Below are 18,825 nucleotides of genomic sequence, written 5' to 3'. Positions count from 1 at the left end.
CAAAGAGAGATTGAATTTTATTGTAATTGATTTATTTTACAAGAAATGAACTATATTGTATGTTTACCTGTTTAATAAGTGCACTTATTTTACTGTCCTTGTTGCACATTTAATTCTACCCTCCCCCTCCTTACCCCCTCCCCTCCTACCCCCTCCCCCTCCTTACCCCCTCCCCCTCCTTACCCCATCCCCTCCTTACCCCCTCCCCTCCTTACCCCCTCCCCCAACATCCGCATAAGTGTCGAGTAACGAGACAGTGACCAAAGCGTAATTGGAAACAAAATGAAGCAGTAAACCAAACAAGAACAATACAGTATTACGACTGATTGATGCGCATGCGTAGGGTGTTAGGGTCGTATGTTTGTATGTGTGAGTGGGGTGGGAAGGGGGGGCTGGGGGAGAGCGAGGCAGACTGAGCACCATTTAGTGTCTTTAAATTTACTTTGGGGCCAGTACTGATGACCTATAACTCCCCCCCCCCCCAAAAAAAAAAAAAATTAAAGGGGGTAAGCTCAAACAATGCTATCGATAGCGTTAAATACGATCGTGTTAAACGTACACTTGCGATAGGCATATCTGAATCGTTGGTTTCAAAGATTTGATACTTCGCAATTTTCTAATACGAAAAATGAAACTTTGATTAAGTCAAACATACGAACTTTACCTCATTAAACAAAATTAGTCTTAACAGATTTAACGGAGCCTAAGTCAAGATGCATTGTTGGCAATGTTACTCGCTTATAATAACCTCCGCCTTTTGTTCCTTCGAGGGTTTTCTTGACCAAAGATTTTCCTCTTTTATGTTGCAAATGGTCCTCCTAGATCGAAGTCCACAAAAGGATCTATTATTGATTTTACAACCTCGTATTATAGCAGCAGGGACACAACAAACCACAACAAGCTTATACAAATACCAAAGTAAAATGGCGTATGCATGGAAATACTCGTCAGTGCCATACTACATAAAGGTCATAATACTATAAACCGTTACTGCTTAAACTGGCAGAAGAACTATTTTAACTAATTGAGTTATTGTGCAAGGTCGGATGTAAACTTTGGAAATAAATCTAAGTTTTCTTTGGAATCCATGAGTGTTATCGTCAGTATCTAGCTTCACACGGTAAGTATATTTGTGAGCCTGAAATGTGTTTGTTTCTCTATAAGAGTTTCATTGCACATGTGTTACACACACTATGGCGTGTACTAGGCGTAGCCATATTGCCTACTGTGTTGGGGGGGGGGGGATATTGGCTGATGTCCGTCCTGGGGAGGGGAGAGAGATGTTTGGCTAACTTGAGAATAAAATAGTGTTATCGTTTCCTTCATTTCAACTTCATTTGTGCATTACAAATTTGATTCATCTTAAGCTTGTGTATCACAGGCTATGTCATTCGTAATAAATAGTAACATTGACCGGATACTAGTAAAAACGGCCATAAGTCGGTTACTTGTAGTTTTATGAAGTTTGCAATCACGCTAATTCATAATAGTTTGCTAGGTAGGTACTTGCTAGGCGTATTGTTAGCAGGGCTTTATCGTGGGATGGGTGGCATTATATGGAGAGGGCGTGGTGTGTGGGAAATTGAAACCACGGGATTGAGAGGGGCTGGGGAAAGTTCTGAGAATGTAAGAAAATTAAAGAAAATGTTTTAGTTTTGAATTTGGTAAACACACTGGGTAGTTAAAATTCTTAGTTAGGATACCCTAACGTCTTTGCTACATGAACTCAGTTTTATTCATCACAATATGTCATCATTTAACATTTAACAGTTCGATTATACTTCCATAAGACAAATGTTGAGCGTATAGTTGGTCAAACAGAGTAAAGAATCATACAACATTAATATTGAGGATTTATAAAGCGCAGATAGGCCATCCACCGATAACGGTGCTTAAGGCGCGCAACAATATTACACTGGTCAACGATAACCTGGACAATCCTTCCACATGGCAGCAGCTAATCAGCGCCCAAGTGACAATTTATCTCACAGGTCCCCGTGTATATGTCCCTGGGCGAAGAGAGGCAGTGAATTAAGATAAAGTACCTTGCTCAAGGACACGATCGAGGTAGGCCTAATGATCTCGCTAGGACTCGAACCTGCAAACATATTAGATCACAAGTCCCACTGCGCTTACCAAGTTGTCCACAACGCTCTCACTACAGAATGCATTCACTTCACTGTTACGGAAAAGATAAGGCTAATTTGCTTCCAACTAAATGGCTACCACACATATCAATTTGGTGGGGAATTTGAACGTTAAAAAATTGAGAAACCTGAAATCTTTTACAATGTCTTAAGTCATCACATGAAATGTTAAAAATGTCGTTTTGGTGTCATTTTCAAACGATATCGTATGCTAACCTTCATATCGATACAGTGTAACGATATCGTAATGTTGTTGCAACACTAGCAAACGCGGTATACTGGTCGGTTACTGTTATTTTCCGCCGTAAAAAAAAAACGTTATTTCCGAAGTATATAACAACTCATTCTGTAGGGGCGAAAAGCTTCTTTCATACGGCGGAAACTATCGTTTATGTATGTTAGGCGTGAAAGAAAATTTGTTTGGTGGAACGAACATATAATCTGAAGAGGAATGTGAAAGATCAAATTATTCAAGTAGCCATATAGTTCCTGTTTCAATCTGTTGATAAATATTCATGAATAAGCATGTATACGTCACTATCAGGCATCACGCGAGCATTGCTTCAACAAGTCATGGCTTGAGACACTAAATTTTCGAAATTCATTTGATATGATATAGGGCTTAAATTTTGGCTATTATTATGATTATAACTATCGGTCGATGAGGTAAACATAATTTAAAAACAATCCGTGAAATTCCCGTCCAAAACAAAATGCATTAATTGTCAGGCTTAATTGTTTTTGAGCATTTTGATCTTCATAGTCTGTTTATGGTTTAAAATAAGTCGTAGCAGTACCGTCAATTAATAAACTACAGCTGCCAACTTAAACTCTACGGAACAACAAAAGAATTTGAAATATTTCAAGCAAAATAGTGCAACTTGATAACATTAAGTCTTTAGTACAAATATTGAAAAGAAAGATTTCACATGAGAGCAGTTTTGTACCTGTCGATGTTACTATACTGCTCCAACGTGGATATCATTTCTGTATATAGAACTTTGCAATCTGTGATTATCTTAAAACTTGAACAGCATTAAAAGCCGTCTCATGTATGTGGTATAGGTGCTTCTTCCCCTGAGGAAAATGATTCAATCTCTGATGCATAGCTAGACCATGACTTTACAAGCGTTGCAGATTAGTTTCACCATATGATTCTAAAACAAGTGTTAGCAATTTAACGCACACTGCACGGATATAATTAATTTTAAACATAGGGTTGTGCTAATAATTACTTTTGGTTATGAGTTTGAGGTTAAATATGTACACCCCATGCATATTCCCCTCTCATCCTTGCTTATGTCAACTTTTAGAATTATGCTTTTTAAGAACTCATTTATCTACAAAGCAGTCATCTATATACAAAATGGGTTCTTAGAATCTGTTATAATCCTTTTAATCCCTTTAAATCTTTCATTCTAAAAAAATCCCTTCTAATCCTCGATCTTATTTGTTCATGTTTTCATGATTGTACATTATTTTAACGTCTTTTGTGTATCATTATTATGTGTCCTATTTATAAATGTTGTAATTTATACTGGAATAAAGGAATTGAATTTGAAAATTGATCCACACTAGGCTAACAATGTTTGTAACTCTCCATTGAATATAATCCTCTTCAGGCTGGATATCTCTGCAATGTGAGAGGGCGCCACATGTACCGAAGCCGAAGGATGCCATAAGGAAACTATGACTGCAAACAGACCGGCCGTGAACTCTCTATATGTGTATGAAACACCAAGGTCGTTGCGTTATAGCAAAAATTCTATCAGAGGAAATCCAACACCCAATGAGCTGCAGCTGCCGGATGGTGCTACGTCCATTACCTCACGTAGGAAGTATAGACTCTCACCAGTCGCTCCTGGTTATGGGCCATACGGTTCCAGATACACAGACCCCTCCAATGATGAGAGAACTGATTACGTAAGCCTCTTTCTTACTTACGTCACTCTAATAAAGCATAAATTCTAATACAGGAATGTCTAATATTCTTAGAAAAGTTTTAGTGTCACAAAACCTCTTTTGTAAACTTCGGCCATTCTTTGGGAGACTTGAGTTTAAGGTTTGCACGCAAGGAGGAGTCTGCGAACCAGAACACGTCTCAGTACCTATCAGCCTACTCATTCGCAAACACATGTAACCTGGTGCGGCCCTTTGTAAACTACAAAAAATTATACAGTTGTAAAATTGAGGTGACTAGAAGATATATTTTACCCTTCCCCTGTTATTGTTTATTATTCGAAAGTTATCAGTTGGCTACTGCTAACATATCGTAATTCTATAGTTTAAATTGCAGAAAATGGAAACCAATTCAATTAATTTATAATTATGTACTACATTTGTAGCTGAAACTTTGTATATTGTGCGACTGTTCCCCCACATTAATCCATTCAGAATAATTGATCATAATTATAGAACATAAAGAGCATCACACGAGTGTCCGAGTGAACATCACACGAGGGTCCGAGAGAATATCACAACCAGACGTACATCACACGAGGGTCCGAGAGAACATCACACTTAGACAAACATCACACGAGGGTCCGAGAGAACATCACAATTAGATATACATCACACGAGGGTCCGAAAGAACATCACAATTAAACATACATCACACGAGGGTCCGAGAGAACATCACAATCAGGCAAACATCACACGAAGGTCCGAGAGAACATCACAATTAGACAAACATCACACGAGGGTCCGAGAGAACATCACAATTAAACATACATCACACGAGGGTCCGAGAGAACATCACAATTAGACAAACATCGCACGAGGGTCCGAGAGAACATCACAATTAAGCATACATCACACGAGGGTCCGAGAGAACATCACAATTAAACATACATCACACGAGGGTCCGAGAGAACATCACAATTAAACATACATCACACGAGGGTCCGAGAGAACATCACAATTAGACGTACATCACACGAGGGTCCGAGAGAGCATCACAATTAAACACACATCACACGAGGGTTCGAGAGAACATTACAATGAGACATACATCACACGAGGGGTCCGAGAGAATATCACAATCAGACGTACATCACACGAGGGTCCGAGAGAACATCACAATTAGACAAACATCACAGGAGGGTCCGAGAGAACCTCACAATTAAACATACATCACACGAGGGTCCGAGAAAACATCACAATTAGACATACATCACACGAGGGTCCGAGAAAACATCACAATTAAACATACATCACACGAGGGTCCGAGAGAACATCACAATTAAACATACATCACACGAGGGTCCGAGAGAACATCACAATTTGACATACATTTAAAGACATAAAGTTCGAAGGAAATTTTATTTCCATAAGCACGACAATTAACGCATTTCCTTCTCATATATCCGTCACAACAATAACAATTCCTATGGAATTACATGGTTTTCATGAATATTCATTAATGACGTCAATAGTTTATGTATTGGAATAAAGGGTCATTCTTTGTTGGGATGGCTTCCAAGTCAACAATTCAGTTGGCAAGATGAAAGTATTGACCGTTATTGACTTCTTCACAACCTCAAGAGAAATTTGTCTATTTGATCAATGGATCACAAACCTATTGTATTGATTACGTATTTATCTATCCGATCTGATTAAGTCGTGCAAGACCCCTCTATCGCCCTATATCCGAGGCCAAATCCTCTCCGCCTTAGGATAACTTAAGAATAACTTCACAGGCCCTTGCAACTTAGAGAATATCATTCTTACCCACCTTAATTAAAACACTTAATTAAAACACCCAAACTATCCACCCGCATGGCAGTGTTTATGTGTTTTGGTTGTTTATTAATTTTTAAAATTATAGTGACACAACTGAAGACGGGAGTCTTGTGATGAATTTAAGTATCATCAAGGGATGTTTTCTGTTCTTTATTTTACACTTTTATTTGCCGCAATAACATTTTAAAGTCTCTCATTATATATCAGCATGCATGTTGTACACTAAATGTTACAAACGTTTCCACTTCGGAACTTCTGAGTTAAAGCAAAACCATTAAGGATCATTTGATAGTAGCAAATTGCACTGACTGTTTTGTTTACTTTATTTCAAACAAACGTGTAAGAAATAAAAATAGAACAAAACAAGACATGGAAACCGTTACTTCAAACCTTTAACCGAATTGCACGTATTTGGTACTTTGTGTCCATCTTTAGCATATTTGGCAATTTTACCTTTCAATAGATACATCAGTGTAGATTTGGTTACGCTCGTCGATGACGATCATATGGCGGTGCTGCGTTAATCTGCCAAATATGCTAGGATTTCCTAGGAAAATGGTTAATCATTACCCAATCAGTTGCCCACATGACCGCGACAGATTTCGTTGCTAAGATAATTAGTGTGTCATCTATCAGTCTCCTCAATCGGTGCCTGGAGACATTTCCGAGAATCAAACATCAGTTGGAATTATTTTTCTACATTTTGAGCGTTTTGTTTCTTTTATTAGCAAGACTGAAATCTCGTCCCGGTCAATATACATCAGTAGTGACCTTTACCCGAGAGAGAGAGAGAGAGAGAGAGAGAGAGGGGGGTTTAGATATTTCTTTCTATTAAATTGTGACAAGCTAATCGCTCTTAACAACGGTCACACTTGATTACCATACGGGACTGCCTCTATATGTAACCAGCCTCTGCTTTGTGTAAAGACTGCATTGCATCTCGTGAGGCAACCGGGCGCAGACTGTACCTTAGTTGTAATTAGGTACAGACACGGTGAAATTCCACCGAGTTCTTTATTCATCTGATCCATGGGCCCAGACGTTCGATGAGATATATCGATCTTGGTAACCTTAAGAGCTCCCATCTCTAATAAGTAAGAAAGTCAAGCATGCTGAGGAGTAAATGTACTCTTGTCATTGATAAAACTTGCTTTATGCCTTTATCGTGTACAAGTGTTGTTTTAACCGGTGGATATACACAATTTCGCTTGACCTTATACGCGCTATAATATTCTATATAATATATAATATTTTATATATTATGGAAAAATGAATATTCCGGGTAACGCCTGTAAGTATAGACTTATTATTAGACTATCAACAATTTTATGGTTTAGGTAAATATTTATACAATTTTGAACAGAGAAATTAATCAAACAGTTCTCTTTTGTATATAATTATAATACTTGATTTTGGTCTACATGAACCTGACACTATAAAACAAGACCTTTTCATTCTGAGTCGTTGAAAGTTATGGCAACAAATAAAAAGGTATGATCACCTACCGAGTGCACAGACAAAATTGGCAGATTTTAATGTTCATTATTTTGGAAAGCATAATTCGTAAGGATAAGCTTGCCCATGCTGTAGAATTAATTACACATATGGGCCTAATAACTCACACCATACTATAATTACAAGAAAGAACAATAGCAGGTTACATTGTTTTCGATTGATGGTCAGAGTTTGGGAAATCGAGACCAGCCGAGGATGCAGTTTTGAAGAAACAGACAAGTTTCAGTTGTTGTCAAAGGAAAGTACAACATATCGAATAAAGCTTAGTCTGTATGCAGACTTTGTTTCTCAACTAAATTAAATTTATCTTTGGGCGGAACAGCTTAGTAATGTTCATGTCCCTATATAGAACAAAAAAGTGAACCACTAATTAGAATAAAGAGCGAGTTTGTATTTCATATCGCGCCCCTCGAGAAGTTAGTTAAATCGACGACATTCGGTCACTACATATATTATGTATATAATATGTGTATCAGTGGCACTTACACATATCTATACCGTCATACTTTCATTGTGTTACATTTTGTACTTTTCATTCTACTGCTAAGTATCGCTGACCGAATATTCCAATATATTTTCTAAAACAATACTCCTCATTTGTCAATTATGAGTCATATCAATTTACAACACTCCTCTCTTACTTGTCTCCCATACATATATGCACTCTTTTCTATCTAGCTTACGGTAATTGGTAACTGCGCACCCTTGCCTCTCCAAGTCAAGGGGACCGTTTGTAATATTCAATTTATCTTAACTAGTGAAACATTACTATCTATTCTGTTGTTGAATTTATTTTGTACAGGACTTAGATGGAGACATAACATCAAGGAACCCCCGCGGATGGAAGACTGAAAAAGCTCCGAAAAGACGTCAGCAAAATGACTTCAGCCCGTCTCAATCACGGACACATGATGACGATATGTTCAGATACCTTCCACCGCGCAAACGATTTGAACCGGAGACAAGACCGGATAACCGACAAAGCAAATTTGCAACCAAAGTCGTAACGTTTTATCGGAATGGCGACAAACATTTCCAAGGCGTCCAACTTCCTGTCAATGGCAAAATATTTAGGACTTGGGAATCACTACTTACTGTCCTGAACGGGAAGATTCCATTACCGTATGGTGTGAGAAATATTTATACCCTGACTGGAGATGAGGTTAAAAATGTCGTTGAGTTGGTGGATGGTAGGGCCTATGTCTGTGCAAGTGGACAATTTAATCCCAGAATCCCTTACGGGAAAGTTGAATTCGCTGATAAACATTGGAGCAACAGGCGGCTCAGTGCCGGCGCCAACCGTCACAGCGACCGCCGGCTGCTGACGTTGAAAGATGGCGACGGAGACGAGGAACGAAAGAGTCGAGCTTTGGCGTCTAATATAGACGCCGATCCCAGCAGCATAAATAAGTCCACTTCTATTCTTGCCATTGATCCATCCGTGAGTCATTTCGTCAAACCGCGAGTCGTTACCGTCATCAGTAATACACATAGAGGAAGTCGAGCTAAGATTCTCATCAACCCGAAAACAACTCAGACATTTGAACAAATTATGAAAGATGTGACACAATCGATTGTTATGAGTAATCCACCAGTCAAACAACTGTTTACCTGGAGAACGGAAGAGAAGGTATAAATTCATAATTATTTCTTTACATAAGCGATAACCGATAGCGTATCATACTCAAAATTTTTTTACTTTCGTTAATAGATATTCAGTTGACAAATCGAAGAATTTTATAAAACCCTCGAACAACGATTAACACAACGCCTGCAACACCATTCAGAATTATCTCATCCTAAACTTATTTGCATAATATGCAATGTTATATTGTCATCAAATTATTCGGACAATTATTATACCAGCTAGGTTCATAGTTTCTACGCATCAAGGAACAGTACAGTTTAGTGAATAGATTAAGAAACTGGACATTATTACGTAACGTCATCAATAAAAACCGCAACTTGTTGCCTGAGGAGATGGACCGTAAAGAAAAGTTCATTTTCGACAGTCATCTCGGAAAGTATATGACAGTTCTGTAAAGTGCTATATTGAATATTAATCAAACAAAAATGTACTTTTTTGTATACTTTGATACAAACGTCTCCATGTGTAACATGCTTCGTTTTCTAAATTTTTATAGCCCCTTATTACTTAGAAGAGCCTTTTAAGAATGAGAACTTTTTCTTTCGATTTATCAGGTTTTAAGTTTTACCCAACTATTTCGCGATTTTCGAGATCATGACAAGTTTATTGCTTGCGGTCTCGAACCAATCAAACGAACTACGCATCTTCAGCAACGTAGCGTAGACGAAGAGGTGGTACCCAACCATAAACTGCCCCATTCAACGATACGAGATGAAGAAAATGAAAGACTTGTCAGAATAGAACAGGCTGGATATTACGTCCAAAGATTCCAGGACTGGAAGAGAAGAGCTAAAAACCAAGAAGATCCTGTAGGAACTTTTGTTCCAAACGGTATGTAGATTGCATCTTATGAAATGTGTCATTAACTTAAAACCCCAAAGAATCGAGAGTTTACGGTAGCGTAGAAGGTACATCACATATACATTGATACTTCGGTAATGTTTACGTATATAACTGTAAAGGTTTTCTGTATTGTAAAATTTTATCAAAATTCCACCATTTCTTTTGGGTATGAATATTTATTTCCTCCGTGAATAATTCAATTGATATTCTACCACTGTGCAGTTTTGACATAAAATGCAGACATTTCCAGCAATAAACTTTAGTCTTCGAAATATCTATTTAAATACTTATAACAAATAAACTAATTTCCTCTTTTTTTTCTTGGGGGGGGGGGGTGTATGATAGTTATTTATTATCTCTCTTCCTTTCGTGATTTTGTTTTTCTTTCGAAAAACCTGCACCCGCCGAATCCGACCCTCCCCCCGACTTCCCATCCTCGTCCCACCTCTTACCCCTCGCCCCACCTCTCACCCCTTTTACACAAGTATGAGTTATCTACACACTAGTCCTGCACGTTAATAACTCGATGTACATCCATCTTTTTGATTCTCAGGTTATCCATTTACGGTAAAGAAGCAAGGAGGAGGTTATGCTCAGAATTTCCGCCAACACAAAGAATATCACGAGACAAGTCCGCCATTACTACCACCGTTGAAGCCACGAAGAGCGTTTGGGGGAAGTAGCAGTGAAGAAAGTAGTCCCCGGGACTACGACAGCGATTTCCGCGGCGGCGGCGGCGGCGGCGGCGGTGGTGGTGGCGGTGGCGGTGGTGGCGGTGGTGGCGGTGGTGGTGGTGGTAGGCGATTCGTGCAGAGCGAACAAAAACCAACCAGAAACAACAACTTTTTCAAATTCGGAAAGAAGTTATCAGCGCCCGGTGCAATTCTGGCTGGCGTAGACCGTAAAGGCGTACACGTGATCAACGCGGCGAAGCCACGGAGGTCAAAAGACGTAGCTTCGGCGATAGAACAAATCGAAGAGATTATTGAGGACGATTTGCCACAAAACATAAAAGAGAGAGAGAAACAGAGGAAAGGTGTAGAGAAGAACGTCCATGCTAATAAACAGAAAAGAAAGGTGTTAGCACCACCTGCAGTTGCGGAGGTCCTCGGAGAGAGGAAAGAGTTTTTAGCACCGACAGATGCCGAGATTGGCAGCAAGAATGTTTACAAACCACCGAAAAAGAAGCTCAAGTTGGAATGGGTGTATCCTTGTCAAACGCCAAGAATAACTGGCAATATAAAAAACCGCAAACCTAGTCCCTAAAGAGTAACGACGCCTATGGGGTCGACAATCAATATGTCGACCCCCCCACCCTCCCCCCCCCCCGTATATACTGAACACGTTAGGTTCTCAGGTATTCTCTGAACTGAAACGTTATAAAGACAGGGACCTCTATATGCTTACTCCTATAGAAGCGGTTTCCTTCAACCGTAGATGAGTATGGATGAGTATGATATCTAGTTTAATAACTCCATTTTCAATCTATTCTATGATATCTTTCGCAAGATACTATTATCATACCAAACACAAATAACATTTTATACATGTTTCCTTAATAACAGATAATCAGTTATGGATATCACGGTTTTAAAGATAGTAACAATCTCTTCACACTTTCCAGTGGCGAGTATCTGTACACCGTAGGAGCAATCGCGGTTTTACACGACCCCGAACTCGATCAACAAAGGCACTATACCGGTCATAATGAAGACATTCAAGCGTAAGTAGATTTTGAAATCATGTAAATAGCTGCAACGCCCTTCATAATCCATCAAAAATTTAGCCTTTACTTCGTTCCAGTTTTGTTTATGAATAAACATGAGCTAATTATGCACATTGATGGTGTAAAGGGATAGACTGCCTATTACTTTCTGTTATGATATTACTTTGTTTTAACAACGTTATTCGTTTTAAGGACACTGAACACAGGTTTGTGGCCAAAGGTAATATTTGGAAACATTTTTTATTGTATTCTTTGAAAAGAGGAACATCACAGTATTCAAAGGTATATTTTGGGTTTGTAATTAGGGGTTAACCTATCAAGGCCTAAAATAAGTTTTATCAGCGCAACACTCCACGTCATAGTTTGCACATATTTAATGAGGTTCCCAGATTTATCTAACCTTCAAATGTGTATATCTTGGAAACAATCAGTGGCGTAGGAAGGTACTTTTGAGTGGGGGGGGGGGGAGGGGGGCTGAAGACTGATGGCCGGCCTGGGGGAGGGGTCTAAGGGGAGGGGGTGTCCCCCTCCCCTTTGGAATTTTTTGCATTTCCAGGTAGCCTCAGATGCAATTTGGTGCAATATAGCACACTTCAACACCAACTCCATTTTGTGAACTTAATTTTGTATTTTCACCAGGCCTTAGATGCAATTTGGTGCTCCAAATGAGATTTTTTTTCTCATTTGGAAATGAAAAAGGGGTTTTCTGACTTGCGAAGTGGGGGGGGGGGGCGGAATGATACTTCCGCCCCTCCACATTTTTCACTGGGGGGGGGCTGGCGCCCCCCAGCCCCCCGGTTCCTACGCCCTTGGAAACAATTGTTTACAATTGGTGTACAATTTAATTGTGTATCAAACTCTCCGATTGTTCAGACCTATTGACATATAAATAGATATGTTATTTCCCATTCTGTCTGTCTTACAAAGGTCAATGGAGAAACCTACTTTACACACTTAAAAAATATACTGTTATATGTGTAATACCCGCAAACATATACTGCAGGTTTGAGTATTTTGGATTGTTTATTCTTACATGTCTCCTCACTCTCACTGTGCGGATCTAGGAGTGGGAGGTGTCGGTATTTACCACTCCCCCCCCCCCCCTTCCTTCATCACATTAACATCAAACTACAAATTCAAAGTAGGTATTAGTACAACCATGTATAGAGCTAACTATAGACCTAGTTAATAGACTTACATATGCCTCAGAATGCAACATTTTACATCTACACTTGTTTAAAAAATTAAAAAATCCTGAGGGAGAGCCCCTCCCCACATTCACCCCCTACATGGGAGTTTGGCTTAAACTAAGTATAAAAACTACCTATTAAAAATCCGTCAATGATCCCTGTAGATGACAATGTGCATAATAAGTGCGGATATAGGTAAGAAAGTAACGAAGAATACATTTATGATGGCCTTCATACATAATGATAAACTTTATCAGCCTATCTGTCTTATTTAAACATCTCGCTGAAGTATATGGGAATCTCTCCAACTTCCAATTCCACAGACTGGCAGTACATCCAGCCGGTAACTACGTAGCGACCGGCCAGGTGGCGGGAAACATGTCACAAGCAGTGGTGAGTAGATAGTGACGTCATTATTTACTTGTATCGGATTCTATAAACCCCTCCCCTCCTCGTCCCATTCTGTATATATTTTGCATCCATTTTTTTTTCAGTTAAAAATTCAGAATATTTGTGAAAACCAAATAAGGAATATATAACTGCATAAGGGTCATACACGAACGATTATAGACAAATAACAGATTTATATTCCATTTTGGGGAAGCCTTGCATGTAATCACATAACTGTAGGTAATTACAGTTTGATTTTGTTGTACTGTCTAATACATTCAGTGCCGGGTGTCAAACCTTACCAAACATCGCATTTCTAATGGAGAATATTTCATTATTATTATTATTTATTACTATTACTATTATTATTAGTATTACATCTTTCATTCAATAACAGAGACCTACTATAGTTTATCTGATAGATTTGTAACTACAGTGGTACTGCCTAGGCGGTACTGCCGGATTTAAATTATTGTTGCGACTGTAAAATGTTCGCGCGTCTTTGATCATCTAGGGGCAAATCTTATCGTCTGCGCCATGTTGCCATGGCAACTCAATTCAATGTTTTTCAATTCAATTCATTTTATTTCAATCAGCCTCCTGACGTAGCCACATGTCATTCGGTAAGTTGATATATTTATTGTTTCTCCACTCTTCGTTTTAAGTAATTAAAGCCGTGATCCAATCACTACATATTTTATTGTTGTTGTGAAGTATGAAAATAAATCTAAACCTTCCTGCTTTTCTGATTCAGTTATGGCAGTGGCATCATGGGATCCAACATTTCGTTATACAAGAGTTGTTGTATTCTATATTCTTTTCTACACTCTGAAACTAATACTTCCTTCTATTGAAGCAACACCACGATAAAAAAGACCTATTTCACACGGTTCCCTTACCCCCTCTCCATCTTTAAATCGATGCCACATTATCCGCTTAACTCTATAAAGAGTTAAGCAATGTTATAGGAGCTGTTACGCCTTTTACATGTACGTATTTATCATATCTGGCATTTCTCAATTCTGATTGGGTTGCTAATTTCTTGCAGTGGAAAACTGATATTCCAACCGGTTCTAGCTTTATGACGTCAGTAACCTACGTAAGTAGCTGACATGAAATGTGAAACGAAAAGCAAAACAACAACAAAATATACAGGAAGGGCACCGTGGCTAAAAATGCATTGATGGAAGAAGGATCCCCTTAAAAGATCCAGATTTGAATCAATAAATAATTATTGGAGACAGAAATTGTAAATTGTTTTGTAATATTGTATTTTTTCTTCTGTCGCAATCATTATTTTAGAGTCACGTGAGAGTATGGGAAGTAGAGACGCTACATACACACGCTATTATTGGACTTGACTTTTTTGAGGGCGGAATATCTTGTTTAGCGTTTTCGAAGGAGGTGAGTACACATACTATTTGCTATAGCAACGTGGTTATATATAATCGAATAGTAACATTCTGTTTTCGTAACTTTGATATTTTATAATGTTCCAAGCATATGCTTAATCTATAGTATCTGGTTCATTACACAATCTCATGCAATTACTAAGTGTAGAATGCTACCTACATATACAATATATTGAGTGAAGAATCGTTTGTACAAATGGCGCTAGAGTGTTAGAAAATGAGATGGTGCAATTTCACAACTAGACTGGAGTTCTGCGTTAAGGTTAGCAACCAAAGCATTTCGATTTAAAGAGTCACCAATACAACAGTAAACTAATAATATCTTATATACGATTATTAATTCCCTTTAGAACAATGGAGAGTGGCTTATGGCCGTTGACCGAGGAATTCCTCATACAGTCAGCGTGTGGGACTGGAACGAAGATTACGTAATGGTTAAATCTAGAGTAAGTTTCGGTCTTTGTATTTATGATGCATCATAAAAGAACCTAGATTTAAGTCTCCGCACATTAATTTACAGGTTCGTGCAAGATCATATTTATGTAGGCTATTCTGTATGCCTATGCACATTCATCTATACCATAAGCTACACATTCATGTTACATCGATATACGAGCGGTGGATGATATCATTCTGAGATGAACCAGTGCCAACCGCCGATGTGGAGATAATAAATTCACGCAGCCTTCCGTTTTATACGGAGTTGCTCATGCACAATACCATGGGTTCATTGGTACAAACAATGTAAGAAATTATATCAGTTTTAGTTCTCTGACGTGTTAACAAAATTACAAAAGTGAAATAAATTATTAAATGTAGCTAGTAGTCATTCATAGCCAAATAATCTTTCAGAAAAAAAAATCAGAAATTAACGGAAAGCTCAACTGTACATTAACAACAAATTGATGGCTAAGAATAGATGGCATTCGTTCCAAAAGGCATCTGTGATGTCAAGCGTTTGTGGGGGAGAGTGGGAGGGGTGGAGGGGAGGGGAGGGGAGGGTCATGGAGAAAAACAGTTTTCAATCTCTAAGAATCTCACACCATCTGACTAAATAACGCTGAAGTTATCGATATTTCTAATTGTCCTTACTTGGTTAATCAATTTCCCAATCTTTCATCACTGCAGGAATATTCGCTCTTCGACAACCCTTCACAAGAGGTAAGTTGAACATGTTTATTCAGTTCATGTTAGCTTACTGTTTACCCATTTTCTCCATACGTAAACATATGTGTCTAAGCTAATGCGAAACTACTGTAATATAATTTTTATTCAGTCACTGGTTATGTACGTACACTTATATCTCAAAGTGGGATCGCAATATAAAAGAGGTGGAAAATTAAGGCTTAAACTGAGAAACCAAAAGAAGAGAAACAGACATGAAAAATGATTTAATAGAAGACAGGAACAGAACATTAAGGCTTCTTGAAGAACAAATATAAGACATGAAAAGCTTAAAACGTGATCAGAAAGATTGACCACGCTTACAAAAAATGACAATAATAGAAATATAACAAGAACAGAAATAAAACAATAAAAGAAATATAAAAATAACAGAAATAAAACAATAACAGAAGTATAACAAGAACAGAAATAAAACAATAACAGAAATATAACAAGAACAGAAATAAAACCATAACAGAAATATAACAAGAACAGAAATAAAACAAGTACAGAAATATAACGAGAACAGAAATAAAACCATAACAGAAATGAAACAATAACAGAAATAAAACAATAACAGAAATAAAACAATAACAGAAATAAAACCATAACAGAAATGAAACAATAACAGAAATAAAACAACAAAAATAAAATAATAACAGAAATATAACAAGAACAGAAATAAAACCATAATAGAAATATTACAAGAACAGAAATAAAACAGTAACAGAAATATAAAAATAACAGAAATAAAACAATAACAGAAGTATAACAAGAACAGAAATAAAGCAATAACAGAAATATAACAAGAACAGAAATAAAACAATAACAGAAATATAACAAGAACAGAAATAAAACCATAACAGAAATATAACAAGAACAGAAATATAACAAGAACAGAAATGAAACAAGTACAGAAATAAAACAATAACAGAAATATAACAAGAACAGAAATAAAACAATAACAGTAATAAAACAATAACAGGAATAAAACAATAACAGAAATAAAACAAGAACAGAAATATAACAAGAACAGAAACAAAAAAATAACAGAAATATTACAATAACAGAAAACAATCACAGAAGTTTAACAAGAACAGAAATGAAACAATAACAGAAATATAACAATAACAGAAATAAAACTACAACAGAAATAAAACAATAACAAAAATAAAACAAGAACAGAAATATAACAAGAAAAGAAATAAAACAACAGAAATATAACAATAACAGAAATAAAACAACAGAAATATAACAATCACAGAAATAAAACAATCACAGAAATAAAACAATCACAGAAATAAAACCATAACAGAAATGAAACAATAACAGAAATAAAACAACAAAAATAAAACAATAACAGAAATATTACAAGAACAGAAATAAAACAGTAACAGAAATATAAAAATAACAGAAATAAAACAATAACAGAAGTATAACAAGAACAGAAATAAAACAATAACAGAAATATAACAAGAACAGAAATAAAACCATAACAGAAATATAACAAGAACAGAAATAAAACAAGTACAGAAATATAACGAGAACAGAAATAAAACCATAACAGAAATGAAACAATAACAGAAATAAAACAATAACAGAAATATAACAAGAACAGAAATAAAACAAGAACAGTAATAAAACAATAACAGAAATAAAACAATAACAGAAATAAAACAAGAACAGAAGTATAACAAGAACAGACACAAAAAAATAACAGAAATATTACAATAACAGAAAACAATCACAAAAGTTTAACAAGAACAAAAATGAAACAGTAACAGAAATATAACAATAACAGAAATACAACTACAACAGAAATAAAACAATAACAAAAATAAAACAAGAACAGAAATATAACAAGAAAAGAAATAAAACAACAGAAATATAACAATAACAGAAATAAAACAACAGAAATATAACAAGAACAGAAATAAAACAATAACAGAAATAAAACAATCACAGAAATAAAACCATAACAGAAATGAAACAATAACAGAAATAAAACAACAAAAATAAAACAATAACAGAAATGAAGCAATAACAGAGTATAACAAGAACAGAATTAAAACAACAGAAATATAACAATAACAGAAATATTACAAGAACAGAAATGAAACAAGAACAGATATAGAACAATAACAGAAATATAACAAGAACAGAAATAAAACAATAACAGAAATATTACAAGAACAGAAATAAAACAATATAGAAATAAACAATAACAGAAATATTACAAGAACAGAAATAAAACAATAACAGAAATATAACAAGAACAGAAATAATACAACAGAAATATTACAAGAACAGAAATAAACAATATAGAAATTAAACAATAACAGAAATATTACAAGAACAGAAATAAAACAATAACAGAAATATAACAAGAACAAAGAAGAGACGAAGTGCTCAGTGAGTCTTTGCATTTCAAATTTAAAAATCCCGCTTGCCTTTTTATACAACAACAAAAATGCTTATTCACAGACATCAAAATATACTTGTAGTTAATCTTAAATAAGTCTTAATGTATAGTCTTATTGTCGATAATGAAATGTTCACTTTTTCGTAATTTTCAGGAAAGCAATACAGCTGTGACCGTAGGAGCTTTTCATCCTTATGAAGACACAATTCTGGTCACTGCTGGACGTAAACATATTCACTTTTGGAGGTTCAATCACAACAAACTCTTCCGAGACAAACGAAGCGGCGTATTTGATGTAAGTCTGATGATTATAATGGTCGATTTTATTTCGGGTACAGGTCTAGGCAATTTCCAGCACACTAAAACCCTTCAAAACAATTCATTCTTAAACTGATGATTGTGGCATTGATTGCTAGTGTGAACTGTGTACATATCTACCCCTACCTCCCCCCCCCCCTCCTCCTCCTTTCTTGTTTGGTTGGTGAATTGTTTCCTCCAGATGCGTTGAACTCATTCATACTATATCCAGTGTTGGTAAACATGAAATACTGAACATTGCAAGAGTCTATAAGTGGATTCATATGTTACCTGTAGCATATGTTGGAATACAAGCACGCATATAAACCA

The 18,825-nt window shown here is 36.6% G+C and overlaps 1 protein-coding gene across 2 annotated transcripts in view; it reads left to right on the top strand.

The window, feature by feature from the left end:
* The first annotated feature begins 554 nt into the window (after window positions 1–554).
* The window catches only part of LOC139962706 (echinoderm microtubule-associated protein-like 2), a 33,360-nt gene continuing 15,089 nt past the window's right edge, over window positions 555–18,825 (top strand). The window contains exons 1-12 of one of the 2 annotated variants that reach the window (XM_071962912.1): window positions 555–1,120; window positions 3,770–4,070; window positions 8,206–9,033; window positions 9,606–9,882; window positions 10,448–11,099; window positions 11,468–11,617; window positions 13,134–13,203; window positions 13,797–13,823; window positions 14,503–14,604; window positions 14,963–15,058; window positions 15,741–15,773; window positions 18,353–18,493. In XM_071962912.1, the coding sequence (XP_071819013.1) occupies window positions 3,837–4,070; window positions 8,206–9,033; window positions 9,606–9,882; window positions 10,448–11,099; window positions 11,468–11,617; window positions 13,134–13,203; window positions 13,797–13,823; window positions 14,503–14,604; window positions 14,963–15,058; window positions 15,741–15,773; window positions 18,353–18,493 (2,610 nt within the window). In that variant the 5' untranslated portion in view covers window positions 555–1,120; window positions 3,770–3,836. Of the gene's footprint in view, window positions 1,121–3,769; window positions 4,071–7,025; window positions 7,180–8,205; window positions 9,034–9,605; window positions 9,883–10,447; window positions 11,100–11,467; window positions 11,618–13,133; window positions 13,204–13,796; window positions 13,824–14,502; window positions 14,605–14,962; window positions 15,059–15,740; window positions 15,774–18,352; window positions 18,494–18,825 lie in introns of those variants that run through there. The other variant, XM_071962913.1, reaches the window with a different exon arrangement.

The sequence above is a fragment of the Apostichopus japonicus genome, chromosome 21 (assembly GCF_037975245.1).
Source record: "Apostichopus japonicus isolate 1M-3 chromosome 21, ASM3797524v1, whole genome shotgun sequence".
In the NCBI taxonomy this organism is placed as follows: domain Eukaryota; kingdom Metazoa; phylum Echinodermata; class Holothuroidea; order Aspidochirotida; family Stichopodidae; genus Apostichopus; species Apostichopus japonicus.
This window is presented reverse-complemented; position numbering and strand designations above follow the sequence as displayed.